This window comes from Camelus bactrianus, chromosome 13 (assembly GCF_048773025.1).
Source record: "Camelus bactrianus isolate YW-2024 breed Bactrian camel chromosome 13, ASM4877302v1, whole genome shotgun sequence".
Taxonomy (NCBI): domain Eukaryota; kingdom Metazoa; phylum Chordata; class Mammalia; order Artiodactyla; family Camelidae; genus Camelus; species Camelus bactrianus.
This window is the reverse complement of record NC_133551.1, coordinates 66,146,030-66,161,642: the sequence shown is the minus strand read 5'-3', so window position 1 is coordinate 66,161,642 and position 15,613 is coordinate 66,146,030. Positions and strand designations below refer to the sequence as shown.

The window sequence follows — 15,613 nt, the reverse complement described above, 5'->3', positions numbered from 1 at the left end:
CCCATAGCCTGAGAGATTGCAGGAAGGACCTTCATTCCCAGAAATGTTTTCCATTGCCACAAAGAATTAATTGTTCCAGCAAAGATGGAAAAACTTCCTCCAATCATTTGAAAAGAGGTTCCAATGATGAACAGGGGCTGTAAGTTGAGATAAGAACATGGCTGTGGAACAGGTGAGCTCCCACAACCTACTGCCCCAGACTCCCACTCAGTCCCCCACCCAAAGGCTAAATGCAGTCTCTTCTAAATTTTTCACCCTTCAGACCATGGGGCCCGCATACCTCGAATGCTTACAGCATGCTGGGAATGCTTCATCTGATATGGCAAAGTGACTCAAAGTCTAAACTCTGGAGTTGTACTTCTGCCGTCTTCTCTTGGCCCCATCACTGCATCACTGTGTGACTGTGTGATCTTGAACAAGTTATGTAACCTCTCTGTTCTTCAGCATCCCTGTGGGCAATTTAGGGGTAATAATAGTACCTGCCTCATATATAACACAATTCACGTGGTGCATTCAAATCATGTTAGCGATGACCGTGTCCTTACACGGTTGAAGACGATGAAGCTGAGGCTGATAATGGAGGAGGTGAATTCTAGTGCCCAGGTTTTAATAAACTGCCTTATTAATACGATTGAATAAAATAAGATGAGTCTGTTCTCATTATTCCTGTTAGGGCTTTCTAGAACTCAACCCATCTTTCTCTCCTTGTCTATCCTCCCTTTTTACCGATTCACAATCCTAAGTGCTAGACCATGAATTACTTCATTAATTCCCCCAGCAACCCTATGAAAGATGTATTATAACCTCTGTTTCGTGAGTAAGGAGTCTGAGGCTCAGAGAGGCAAGGTGACTTGTAAGTGGTGAAGCTAGAACTCAAGCCGAGTGTCTGATTCCAAGGCCACAGAATAGGGAGATGGGGCTGATGGGGCTGAAGTGTGCACCCCCCCCCCCCCGGAATTCCTCTCCATCCTTAGGACTAAGCACAAAGTTCTGCACCGGATTGGCCTGCCCTGGACAACAGTTACACTCTGGACCGGCTTTTTCGCCCCATCGTCAAGGTCGACCCCCCTGTTCTCTGTCACACTGAACAGACCCCACGGAACCCAATCCCATGAAAGGGTCAATGATGATAATTAAAAGCAGTCTGTTAGGACATGGGATTCTCATCCAGGAGCACTTTGAATCCTCATAGAGGTCCTGGGAGGTATGTGGCGTCTTCTCTTAGTTTGCAGGTGAGCAAACTAAGTCTCAGAGACGTTCTGTGACTTCTGCTGGTCACGCACTGGGTCAGAGCCTAGCTTTCAGCCCTGGCTTGTCTCTTTGGTTTCTTCCACTCACATCCTTTCACAGTGCTGCCTGTTTCCTCTGCTCCCTTCTAGGGCAGAAATTGGCCTCTGGTTCTCTCTGTCCCAACACTGTCAGGGGCCAGCTGGGCTTCAGGAGAGTGGGACAGAAGTGTCCCATCTTTGCCCATGGGGATAGAGGGCACACTGGCTGGGGGCCATGTGTCAACACAGCTCCCCGCAGAGAAGGCTGGGCCTGGGGGGTAAAAGCCAGGAAAGCCATCCCATTTTATCATTCTCTTTTCTTCCTCTTTAGCATAGACAGCAGATTCTAGGATCTCCTGGCCTCTCTGAGCACTCAACTCCTGGAATTTGGAGGCTCCTGAGGTTGGTCTCCAGTTCTCCCTCACAAGCCCACAAGCAGCAACCAGCTGCCTGGTTGTTTGGCAGCTGCACACGAAGGAGGAAGCATGTTGGAGCAGAGAGAACCCTGGATTAATTTCCCAGGGAGCTCTGGCAGTGGCTGGCTGTGCATCCTTAGGTAGATGAATTTACCTCTCTGATCCTCAGTCTCCTTATCGGCAAGATGGTTTCTACTTCATAAAGTTACTATGGCGATTCAGCTAGATAAGATACAGAAAGCAGTTAATGCAGTGCTTGGCACATAGTAAGCACTCAGTAAACAGGAATCCACCATTACTTTGTAGAAATGGTGTTGTTAATAGCAACTGAAACCTAGGGTCCAAGAACTAGATGGAATAGTTGTGGAGGTGAGTGGGGAGAGAACGTTCTTTCCCCATCCTACTGGCAGCCATCCCAGACTGCACACGCCTGAGGCCAGCTCCAGGAATGCCAAACGATACTAGTCATTTATGCATGCTGGGGAGACAAGGTGTTCTCCAGGCCCACTTGGCCTTGGTTTAAAAGGACAGACACACGTACACCCAAATGTAAGTGTACGCGCTCTCTTCCATCACCAGGAGTTAAAAGGGCTGATAGCATGGGAGTCACAGAGTTGCCCTGGAAGGACCTTATGAGAAAAAAAGGGAAGTTTTTTTTTTTTTTTTTTTTTTGCAGATTGCAAGAACAGCTAATTGTGTAATACTGATGTCTTGATTTGTCTTTGTGTGACTCCACAGGTGATGTGGCATGAGTCCATTGTTCCAGGGCCCAGCAGGGCTTCAGGGGTCTTAGGAATAATCCAGCCCTCCTAGCTTATTTTGGGGAAATGAAACTCAGACAGCCAAAAGGTCTTACTCCATGACATGCACCCAATCACGGGGCCAGGGCCAACCCCACAGTGCTACGGTAGCAGCGTTGTCTCGTCCCTCCCTCCCAGACACAGGTACAGTCACCGTGAACAAGTATTCAACCTGCAGCTGTTGCCCTACCAGGAGGAAAGGGGCAGGGAGGGACAACGGATCGTGCTCTGTGAGCCCCTCTGACGTTTCAAGTCTGCTTCCCATTTATGGGGTCTTTGGAAGGAAATAAGATGGCATCTCCCACCTTTCCCACCTCTGCACTCCCACAGGTCCCCCCTTGGCTGATGCCTGACTCGGGAACCACAGAAGGTCGTTCCCTTCAGCAGAACCCACCTCTCTGTTATGGAGCATTAGTGGTTGCGAGAAGACACAAAAAGCCTTTCAGATGACTGTGACTCTCAGGGCGAGGTGGGAAAGATTGGGTTATTAGAGAGGACCGTTGCATTTATGGGTCTCTTATCTTTATGACAAAAACTCAAATGGGCATCTACATGCAATAAGAAAGAAAATAGCACCCATAAAGATGTGGTTCTAGGGTGTGGAACTGGCAGCTGGACCCGCTGTTGTGGGGGAGTCCTTGCAACCCTGAGATTCTCTGTTAAGTTAGGGTCTGATGACACGGAGCTGAGAAACTGCTGAGAGCAATTCCCAGACCCATCTGGGTGAGCCCCACCCCTCCCTAACTCGGCCAGCCAAAGGTGGGCCTCTCGCCAGCGCCAGAAGTACCACTCCACACCAGTTCCCCACCCCGTCCCTGCGGGCAGCTCAATGGGAGACCCAAGTCACCAGGACCTTTGGTGAGGTGGGATGCGCATGGGATGAGCAGCACCAGCGGGGAGCAGGAGAGGACTTTCTTTCCGCTCTGACTTCCCAGGAGGAAAAATGCAGAACAGCTGGAAGGATAAAAAAACGGCCCCCAACACACAAAACCAAACCAAACCAAAGCAAGAGAAAAGACCAGACACATAAATTGTGAAAAAAGGAATTCTGGTTCTATTTATTCAGCAATAACATCAATACCTGCAATACTTTCATCAGGATATAGAAAGAAAAACCAGGAGCATTGGAATAAGAGAAACAGGAGCCCCCCATGTAGCGTTCAAGTGGTCTGCGCCTCCTCCCCATCCCCAAACAGCTCAGCTGTGCTGCACCCTGGGCAGGCAGGCACAAGTCTATTGTCCAAGCACACAGCTCCTGACCCAAGACAGCCATTCTGGCTTCGGCTTGCGTCCAGCTGCCATTTAATCTCTGAAGGGAGCCAGTCTTATGTGTAGCCCCTGACCCTGTTCAGTGTGACAGTGAATGGGCGGCAGAGGCAGAAGTTGAAGCCCAACCCTGACTGCCTGATCGGAGCTCAGGCGATGGAAGAGATCTCATTGTGCTTCTGTTCTCTGCAGAAGAGAGTCCTGGGGGAGGGCCAGCAGCTGCCCTGGCTGCGGGAGTGACAGCAGAAAAGGACGGACAACAGCAGGGCCAGGGTGACGATGAGGCTGAGCACCCACCGGATGACGCCTGGGTAGATGACGGGCAGGATGAGGATGATGAGCAAGACCAGTAGCAGCAGGTGTGCCACCAGGCGCCGGGCTGCCACACGGTTGGCACTCACCGCATCCTGCTCCTCCTCTTCTGCTAAGCTCGGCGGCCCCACTGTCGAGGTGGCAGGACCCGCCAGCCCCTGAGGACAGAGCTGTACCTCCTGGCCTGGCCGGGCCAGCCGCCCCAGCACGGCCTCCTGGTCACGCAGGCTGCAGATGAGGCCCCCGGGCACGGCGGTGGCCTTGCGGCACAGCGGGCAGGTGACGGACCAGGTGCCGTCCTGCACGCACAGCAGCAGCTTCAGGCAGACGGCACAGAAGGAGTGCCGGCAGCCCAGCAGCTTGGGCAGCCGGGTGCTGCCGTAGGGCTCCCGGCACACCAGGCATTCCAGGTCTCTGTCCACGGAGTCGCGATGACCCCCCGCAGAGCCCACGGTGCTGGAGGTGGGGGCTCCTTTGGAGATGAGCTGGGGCTGCTGCGGGAACTCAGGGCAGGCCATTCTGGGCACGGGAGCCCCTGGGATGTGGCAGATCAGGGCCTGGGCATTGACGGGGACTTTCGACCTGTGTGGCTGGGACCTGGATGTGGCCTGACCTCAAGCTGGGCGTCTCCAGCCTCCTCTTCCTTCTTGCCACCAGCCGTCTGGCACCACTCTCCTAGGGCTGCTCAGCTTGCTTCTTGGCTAACATTGTCCTTTCAGTTATTATTATTTCTTTCCTTGAAACCTAAGGTTAATCAGTAACTCGCGGGTCTGGAGACTTTGAATTGCCTGATAGGAGGGCCAAAGGGGCAGGGCCAGTGCGCGAATCAGGATTTTCCTGTTGGGGCCGGGTGCCCACAGGATGGTGGCTTCTGAGCTTTGGAGTGCAAACACCCATCCCCCCACCCCACCTCAGAAGCCTTTAAAAATGCAGATTTCTAGGTCCCAAACCCAGACACAGAGATTCAGCAAGGTCTGTGTGGGGTCTCGGAATCTGCACAGGTAACAGACATCACCGTGATTCTGACACAGGTGGACCAGGGGACCGTGCTTTGAGAAACATGCCACAGGCAGGTCTCAGACCAAACCTTCTGGATGTCAGGATCCGTGGGGGAAAAAGTTTATTTGTGCTTTAAGTACATTTGCAAGCAGGTGGCCTGGTGAAGCAGACAGAAGTGATGGAAAAAAAGCAGACAGAAGTGATGGAAAAAGTGTTTTGAGTAGCAGGGGGAAAGAAAGCCCAGGCAAACATGGGGAAGCCCAAAGCGTCCATGGGTATTTAGCATCTGCTGCTGCCGTCAGTTCCTTTATAGTCACAACAGTTGGATTAACCACGCCTGATTCACCAGCTTCTCACTGCTACCCTGCTGTGCACTGCACAGATCTAATGACAGGTGCCCTATGTTGTGTGCTGGGCACACCGCATACCCAGTAGTAATAAAAACAGCTCCCGTGTATCTGGGCCTGCTGGGAGCCGGGCCCCATGATTGAGTCCTCACCTGCGTCTCCCTGCATCCTGGCCCAACCCTGGAAGGAAGGCATGGCCGAGGCTTGGCAGCAAAGGCAGGGTGTGGTCAGGGCAGGCCTGCTGGCTGCCTGCCAAGGGGCCTTCTGTGGAGGCAGGACCCGTAGAATCTACCAGCGTCCAAAGTCGGGTCCCAGCCCCATGAGTCCAGAAGCTCAACCTCGTCAGTTGGCGTGAGGGAACTGGCCTTCGGGCAGCTGACTCAAGCTAACAGCACTTATGTGGGACGGACAGACAGATGCAGCATGGTGGTTAAGAAAATGTGATTCCCCACCAGTAAGAACGGCCATCATTAAAAAGTCTACAAATAATAAACACTGGAGAGGGTGGGAGAAAAAGGAAACTTCTACGCCGTTGGTGGGAATATAAATTGGTGCAGCCACTATGGAAAACAATCTGGAGGTTCCTTAAAAAACTAAAAATAGACTTACCCTATGATCCATCAACCCTACTCCTGGGCGTATATCTGGAGAAAACTACAATCTGAAAAGACAGATGCACCTCAATATTCATAGCAGCACTATTTATAATAGCCAACACATGGAACCAATCTAAATGCCCATCAATGACTGGATAAAGAAGATGTGGTGTGTATATACACACACACACAATGGAATACTACTCGGCCATAGAAAAAATTGAAATAGTGCCATTTGCAGCAACATGGATGGACCTAGAGATGATCATACTAAGTGAAGTAAGTCAGACAGAAAGACAAATACCATATGATATCACTTATATGTGGGATCTTAAAAAAGATGATACAAATTCTATTTACAAACCAAAAATAGACTCATGGACATAGAAAACAAACTATAGTTACCAAAGGGGAATGGCGGGGAGGGATATATTAGAAGTTTGGGACAATAGATACATGTTACTGTATATAAAATAGATAAACAGCAAGGACCTACTGTATAGCATGGGGAACTGTATCCAATTTCTTATAACAACATATAATGGAAAATAATCTGAAAAAAATGTATGTATATGTATAAATGAATTGCTTTGTTATACACCTGAAACTAACATTGTAAATCAACTACACCTCAATAACAAATAAAAAGAGAAAAGAAAAGAAAATGGGACTCTCTCACCTTGTCCTGAATGTAAGAGGGCGGGGTGGCACAATCCACTTCCTCGAAATTATGCCAAGGCCGCGCCGAATCTGGAAGGAGGCCATGCCATCCTTTGCTGCCCCTGTTACCTGCTGAGGTCCCCAAAATCTAGCTCTTCTGATTCAGCCCCTTCCCCTACTCCAAGGAACAGGCTTTGTTCTCTTGCTTCACCTGCCCCCTGGGCCCTCTGTCTCTGAATCTAGTTCCCCACCCTCCACCCTCGCCACCACATCTCTTCTCTTTAGCCTTCAGCTTGACAATCAATTATTTCTTTCCATTGTTTTTTCCTCAGATCAAGCTGAAGGAGGCCTCAGATTTTGCACTGGGCATGTTTTCTCCCCATGCCCAGCATCCATTTCTCTTTTGACAGCTACCTGTTTTCCTCTTAGTTGACTACTGCTCGCCACTGTCATTCTGTGTGGTTCCCAGCTCCATGGAAGGGGAGAGGCGATGTGATTCAGGACAGACCCATCAGTGTATTCCACCCCACTGGCTGTAAGAACTGGTTCAGACATGGATTATGTGATCTAAGCCAAACCAATGCGATTCAACTCTGGGACTTCTGTTGCAACTACTGACAGGTTTCTCTACCTGCTGGGTTTCCAGGCTAGAGGATGGAATCCTTGTACTGCCAAGACCACAATGTGTAGCACAAAAGGAAGATGAGAAAAGAGTCAGAAAAAGGTCCAATGACACTGAATGCCTGGATCCAGCTATACCTGAAGCCAGAACTCTTTGGATTTTTTTTGGGGGGGGGGTTATAGCAACCTGTGAAAATAAAGCTGGCTTATTTTTAAGCCAGCTTGAGGTGGATTTTTGTCCATCTCAAGGGAAAGACATCTGTGTAACACAGCAATAGATGAATAGGGGAAATCCATGGGAAGTTATTTGGGGTTAGTATATAAAGAATAACCGTTTGATGTTGTTGGGCAACAACCATAACCATTAGGAAAATACATATTGGTTATAACAACCCAAATCTTACAGAAATATGTAAAGTAAAACGTGAAAATTCCTTTGAAAAAGTTCCATTTCCTGAGAAACGATTGCGTTTAACAGAGTGTTCCTTTGTGTTGCCTGCATCCTACCATCTTGGCTGGGGAACTACTTTGTTTCTTAAAGGTGCTTTGGTTTAACCATCGTCTGCACTGGCTTCGTAGTTTAGACATCCAGCTTCTGTTACTTTACTAGCTGTGTGACCTTAGGCAAGTCTTTTCAACTTCACTGAAGTTTGCTCTTCCATTTGATAAAATGGAGACAATAATACTATAGGAAATTGTGGGTGACTACTTCAGCCCCTTGCCTCCATCAAACCTTGCTCAGAGGAGACAGTAGTTTATACGCCATGCTATGTAATTGATCTCAGTGTAATTGACCTCACCTGGGGACACAGAGATAAGACACTTTGGACACTTTGGTGATCTGTTTAGATAGTGCTTCTTAAAGAGAAGTGAATGTGGGCTGAATCTGTTGCAAAGCCTGAAGCAGATGTATCCCAGTGGAAGAAAAAAAGTTCTCTGGAGCTTAAAATGTTAAATTTATCTAGGTTTCTCATTCTACACTATGTTATATTGGTGCTTGTGGTGATTTTAGGATTCAGAAATTTTGTCTTTCCAAATCTTCAAAAAATATATTAATTACTATACAAATGTGAGCTTGTTCATTCCCAGTAAACTTTTTTTTTTCCCCTTTTGAAATGCAATGTCTTCCGTCCTGTGCTTAACACAGTCCCGGGGTTGTAAGGAGTTTGAGAAGCAGAGCGTCAGTGAGGCTAGAATTTCACAGCCTGCTGCAGGTGGGGAAACCAGAGCCAGGTCTCTTGATGGACCATCTCAGAAATCCCACCACGCAGGTAACCACAGACCCATGCCTTATAGAGACATTTCTGATCTGAGCTTTAGGTTCTGCATAGGTTCACTGGGAAAGGAGTGAGAGAGCAATGATGTCATGAGGTCAAACTGTCTGATCCCTGCCTGGTCCCTGATCTTGGCCAGCCCATCCTTACTCCACACCCTAGTGGCCCCAGAGAGCCGTGTCCCAGCCAAACACCCCATCAGCCCTGTCCCCTCCTCTCCCCAGGCTGCCTGGTGTTTTAGCTCACTCTTAGTCCAGAATTTCTGCCTCTGTGCTCCTTGGAACCCAACTGGCTATGCCTCCACCCCTCTCAAAGGGTCTGTGTGTCTGCAGGTGGATAGTGGGGGGAGATAGAGGACCTGGCTTTGAAACCAAAATAACAGTAACAGGATAATGAAGATCAAGTTCGGAGAGAGAGAAATCATGCAAGAGAGAAAGTGAGCCCCAGAACCCCAGCTGCAGGAGGTTGGAAATGGCACTTCCCAGGCTCGGATTTCTAAAAATAATGATGTAAAAAAAAACCCCTGTTTATTATTAAAAAAAAATAAAGGAGTTATTTACTTTACTGATGAACATAAAGAAAATGACGTCAGTAATCAGTAATCTCTCAGCCCACAGAGAACCAGTTTTAATTTTGGATATCTCTCTTTAGACTTCTCTCTGCGCACAATTACACAAAAATTTTTTTTCCCCATTAAAATGGGATCTTGCAACAAGAAGTTGATACTGTATAGCACAGGGAACTATGTTCAATATCTAGTAACTTAGAGTGAAAAAGAATATGAAAATGAATATATATACGTTCATGTAAGACTGAAGCATTGTGCTGTGCACCAGAAATTGACACAGCATTGTAAACTGACTAGACTTCAATAAAAACAAATACATACAAAAGAAAACAAACACCCTCTATATTCTAGTAATCTGTATTTTTAATGAATAGTTTATCATACATCTTTTTCCATATTATTGATACACTTTGAATCCTTTGTGAAGGCTGTATTGTATTCTGTACTATTAATGTTTTATATTTTAGTTAATCAATTCCCATGAGTGGAATATTTAGGTTGTTTTCATTTTCTACCGTTATTGACAGTCCTATGATGAGCTTCCTGGGACGTGCACTTTTTATATCTGGCCCTTTCAATGTTGCAACATGTATGATACCTTCTCGATCTGCCTTTTTGGCTGAGGAGCATCTGCTGGTTCAGGTCCCAAACTTGGTTCTGTGCTGAGTTGTTTATGAAACTGATTTAAGCCATGAAGGTTGGAACTACCAGCTGATAAGCAATAGATGAGATCCCTTCTGTCTGAGTCAGAATTATCCAAATGCTTCTATCCCTTGGATTACAGAAATCAGACAGCAAGCCCCTAAGACCACATTTTCATTGCTTTTGGAATGATTCTAGGGTCCAGACCCAGTTCTCACTGCCACCTCTAAACTTCCTTTCCTGTCCCTCCCTCCCCCTAGCCAGATCCTGTTAGCCCCTCAACTCGGAATTCTTCCTTGACCTCCTTCTGACTGTCTCCTGGGACACAGCTGGCATGTCTTTGATCTCCAGTCCCTTAACTACTTCCTCCGTTCCATGCAGCTAAGCTGGCGGGCACAGGGAACCCCACCTTTGCTGTTGGCTCAGGCCCTCAGGGAGCACATCTGGTCCCCTTGGTGGAGAAGGAGCATCTCATAGGTTGTGAGAAGTTCTCATCTTCATCCTCTTGACCTCCTTTCTGTGTCCTAGTTGTTTGGACTAAGAATGGGAGTCTTGGAAAAGAGGAGTTGCAGGAAGAAGCATTCTTATTTCACCGTAAGGCTGTCAGAAAAGCTGAGGGGTGGGTCATGTCAGACACTGTTGTTTTAAACCATCAGACAACTAACTCTATCAAATGCCTGGCCGAGAGAAAATTGATTTGGAGGAGTTTAATTCATCTGCTCCTCCAGATCAGCATTACTCAACTTGCCTAGCTTTCTATGAGCTTCTAAAAGAGTTTCCTGAAAAAACTGGAGATGGGCGGGGAGGAGGGTTCCATAGACAAACACAGGAAATAAAACATCCTTCACCTGAACATGAGGATTCACATGGGCATTGGAGTATTAAGAGCTCCTAGAGCTCCTACAGTTAACAAATTTGCTTGATTTTGTTTAATCCTGATTTTGTCCCAAGCTTATTTCCCATGATATCCTTTTCTTACTGAACACTTATTTAATGCTGTATACAATGCCGGGGTTCCAAGGAACACAGTTTGGGAAAGGCTGTTGGATCAAGCTAAGCCTTTAGAAAGTTGCATTTGACCCTGCTTTCTAAAGGCTCTTATTGGGTAGGTTGTATTTTGGGGCTGTTTTGTTGGCTTTCTTCAGAGGATATTCTAAGAAATAGTCTTAGGAAACCCGTTACTACATGTACATTCAGGGATGTGGCCAGGGAATCCTGTGCATGACACTATTTGGTGTCATTTGTATACATGTGTGAAATTTTTCTTGTTGGGTTAAGTGCTGGAAAAAGCTTTGTTTCCTCCGAAGGCAGATTGTGTCTGTTCATACTACTCAGATATTCTGAACTACATAGTTATAGTTTCCCATTTTGCTTTGGCCACCAGGGAGCTCTTCCATAGCACCTATGGAATATCACATTTGGCATGTGGTCTTGCAGTCCCTTCTTACCCCCCAAGCCCAGTTAATGGTTTACTTAGTCCTGAAGGCTGATGTTTTACCTTTGTATTTATATGTTACTTTTATATATTTTTGGTAAATGATTCCAAAATGTTTGTAGAAAGAGGAGATGTAGAAAAAAGAAGAAAAGAAATGAAGATAGACTAATAGGGAAAGAATGGGTAAATCCAGGCAGACCTCGGAGATATTGTGGGTTTGGTTCCAGACCACTGCAGTAAGGCAAATAGCAATAAAGTGAGTCATATGAACTTTCTGGCCTCCCAGTGCATATAAAAGTTATGTTTACACTATACAGTAGTCTACTAAGTGTGCAATAGCATTATGTCTAAAAAAAGCTGTACATAATTAAAAGTAATACTGTTGGGAAAATGTTGCCAATAGCCTTGCTCTACGCAGGGTTGCCACAAACCTTCAATTTTTAAGAAACAAATTATCTGCACAGCACAATAAAGTGAAATGCAATGAGATAAGACGTGCTTGTATAGGACAGAAGGCAGAGGCGGCGGGGAGAGTGTGGGCATGGAACCTGGCATCCTTTCTTGAGATTAAACCCCTGGGCTCGTTCCTCCTTCGACTCATGTTGTCCTGGTTACTGGAGGCTTGGAGACGACGTGTGCCTATCAGAACACCTCTCACTTGTCCTCTGCCAGCCACAGTCCAGGGAGCATGGACCTGGACCATGTGAAAATTAATCCCCCCAAGCGTGACCTGTGACTCATTCGACTGCTCTTCAGGGTGATCCACCCAAGGTCACGGAGCTGCCAAACCAGCCCCTCTTTTCTCCCAAAGTGTTCAGTCCTGACCTTTGCAGAGACCCCCAGGGAGGGAGACCCTCGACTAGAAATAACAGAGGCTTCCGGGCACTTGGCCTTGGAGTTGGTGGTAGGATGGCTGTTTTGGAGCAGACTGGAATGTCAGATGGACCTGTGTTCAAATCTTAGCTGTGTGTCTCTGAGCAACCAACCCAGCCTCTCTGATTCTTAGTTTCTTCATCTGTCTTGTGGAGATCAAAATAGTGTCTATGCCAGGAATCTTTTGGTCGTAAGAGTCAGAAAACTCAACTCCAACTAACATAGCTCACAAAGAAAAGGCATTCCTTGGCTCATGTGACTGAGACGTCCAAAGGTGGTCTGGCTTTAGGTGAGCTGGACTGTGTGGCTTTCATGAGAACCATCATTTGTTGAAGGCTTTCTTGGATTAGTCATTTATTCCTCACAACACACCTAAGAGATGAATATTATTTCTGAATTATGCATGAGAAAACTAAGTCACAGAAAAGTTAAGTGGCTTACACGGCTGGCCAGGATGCGACCTGGGGGAGTCTGGCTCCTAAAGCAGCACTCTAACCACTACACCTTGCTGAGTTAGATTCCTTTGCCGGCAAAGCGTGACAGTGATCATGTGCCCCTTATGTAAAGAGGGAGCCCCCAACGCCAGCCCTTCCCTCCCCCAGCACTCCTGCCTCAACCCTGCCATCTGTCATGAGCCTCAAGACTCATCTTTAGAGGACCTTTATCCTCGTGTTTGTTTACAACCACTAGGGATCCAGATCTTGGGCTTGCTAATCACCAAAAGGCTCTATCATGCCCTTTCTATCCCCTTCTCTGCCCCTCCCCAGCTCCGGAAAACCTCTGGAATTCACAGTTGGTTATCAGCAAAAATCCCCATATCTTGACTTCTTCCCTGGAAGTTCCTGTCACCCATGTGCTCTAACAGGACCCTGGCTCCCCCCTGGGACACTGCTGTCCCTGCTGCCCTCTGGAGCCATGCCTGTTTTCCCTCCCACTGCCCTTGAGCTGCTGGACCTGGAGGTGGGCAGCCAACCCCTGCACTTGTGAACGAGATCCCATCCCCTTGGGTCTGGTCAAGGACACTGCACAGGCAATTCATTCTTTTCTACAACATCACATCTTTTGCTCTCTTCTGAATCATTCCCAGTAGCATAAAAACATCTATTATTTTCTCATCTTTGAAAAAGTCAAACTTATGTTGATTCCATTTCCCCAGTTAGTTGCCATCTTATTTCTTTACTCTCTTTTGAAAAGAATTCGTTGAAAAAGTCATCTGTAGTCTCTGTCCCTTGTTCCTTTCCCCTAACATTTTATTATGAAAAAAATACTGTGCACTTGAAAGAATTCACGGTGAACACCTGTATATCCACCACCTAGAGTTTCCCATCAACATGCAACTATACTCACTTCATCATATATCTAATCATCCATCCATTCCTCTATCCATCCATCAATCCATCTAATTTTTATGCAGCTCAAAGTAAATTGCAGATGTCAGTATACTTCCCCTAAATACTTTAGTATGCTTGTTATTACCTAGTATATATTTGTTCACAGTTTTTTCTTTTGTGGAAAAATTTGTATATATTGAAATGTACCTGTTTTAGACATATACTTTTTTTTTACTTTTAAACTTGCTTAAATCAGACTTTCATCCCCACCATTCCAACAATGACCTCCATGTTGCTAAATCCAATGGGCAATCCTTAGTCCTTGGTTTACTGATCTAACACAGGCAGCATTTGACCTGGTTGATTACGCCCTCCTTTCTTTACTTGACTCTCAATACTTACCTTTTTCTCTTATCTTACCAGTCACTTCTCAGTCTTTTTTGCTAATCTTTCTCATCAAGAGGTCTGGATCCTCTTCGCTTCTCATCTACACTCACTTCCTTGGGAATCTTTTTCATTTCTTGGTTACTACATCACCTTGATGCTACAACTCCCAAATTTATGTCTCCAGCCACGAAGCTCACTCCTGAGCTCCAAATTTGCATATCCAAGTGCTCACATCTCTCTTTGGATGTCTGATTGATAGCTCAATTTCTCCACATCCCAACCTGAACTCCTGTTCTCAACCTCTCCCTCTCAAACACCCAGTCTACCTGCAGCCTTCCCCCTTTTTCCCAGTTGATGGCAACTCTGTCATTCAAGTTGATCAAATAAAAAAAAAACATTGGAGTTGTCCTTGACTTTCCTCTTCTTTCACACTCACAGTCAATTGGTCAGAAATCTAATTTCCTCCGTCTTCAAACTCTATCCCAAATCTAACCACTTCTCACCATTGACACTTCCGCCACCTTGTCTGAGCTGCTGTCGTCTCTCGCCTGGGTTCTTGGTGCTAGCTTCCTGATAGGTCTTCCTGCTCCCATCCATGTTCTGCACATTCTCAACACACCAGCTACAGTTAAACTTTAGAAATGATTCTCATCTCATGTCTCTCCTCTACTCAAAACCCCGCAGTGACTCCCAGCTCACTCTGAATAAAAGCCAAAGTCCCTACAGTGGCCCACAAGGCTCTCCATGAGCAGCCCTGTTATCTCTCTGACCTTCTCCTATTGCTCTCTTCCCTCTCACCGCACTTGACACACTGACTCCCAATTCAGACCGAGGGCCTTTGCTCTACCTGTTCCTTCTGCGTGGAATTCTCTTCTCCCAGATACTGACTTGCCTTTCAAGTCTTTGCTGAAATATCATCTGCTCAATGACGTCTACCCTATCCTGTTCGTTACAACAAACTCTCTCCTCCATCTTGTACTTCTTATTCCATTTATCCTTTTCAACATACTATATAATGTGTGTATTTATTATGTTTATTGTCTTTTCCTCATTCTACTTGGATGTCTAATGACATCTCAAACTCAGCATGTCCCGAACTAAACTCCTGTCCCCCGACTCCAGCCACAAAGCCCATTCTGCCTGCAGCCTTCCCAGAGGGCAGGTATATCTTTGTCTCTTTGGTTCACTTCTGTATCCTAAGTGCCTAGAATAGAGCCGGGCCCATAGCAGGTGCTAAATATTTGTTTATGGACAGGTTTCTATAGCTCTGTGTGTCTCTGCGGTAGACCGTGTTTTTCTCTGGCTTTTGAACAGCCATGGCCTTCCCTGTCCTTTTTGCTTGCTGGCAAAATGCTAAATTACGAAGGGTTAAACAGCACAGAAGTTGTGTTAATCCGCTAGGATTGCCATAATACAATACCACGATGGAGTGGCTCAAGCAACAGAAGTTCATTTGTTCAGAGCCCTGGTGGCTAGACGGCTAAGATCAAGGTGTCACTAAAGTTGGTTTCCTGATGAGGCCTCTCTTCCTGGCTTGTAGATGGCTGTCTTCTCGCTGCATCCTCACATGTCCTTCCCTCTGTGCACGTGCAGGGAGAGAGGGCTCTGGTGTCTCTTCTTCTTCTCATAAGGACACCAGTCCTGTTGGATTAGGGACCTATTCCCATGACCTCATTTAGCTTTATTACCCCCCTTAAGGCCTTATCTCTAAATACATTCACATTGGGGTTAGGGCTTCAACATATGAATTCGGGACGTGCATAATTCAGTCCATAACAGAAACTTATTTTTCTGTCCCATGAAGTCTTGATTGCTGAT

General features: G+C 46.6%; 1 protein-coding gene across 1 annotated transcript; it reads right to left on the bottom strand.

Moving 5' to 3' along the window:
- Positions 1 to 3,515: 3,515 nt before the first annotated feature.
- Positions 3,516 to 4,769, bottom strand: RNF186 (ring finger protein 186). Its single transcript, XM_010957441.3, has one exon. The coding sequence runs from the start codon at positions 4,578 to 4,580 to the stop codon at positions 3,900 to 3,902; it is 681 nt and encodes a 226-aa protein (XP_010955743.1). The 5' UTR covers positions 4,581 to 4,769; the 3' UTR covers positions 3,516 to 3,899.
- Between the last annotated feature and the right edge of the window lie 10,844 nt (positions 4,770 to 15,613).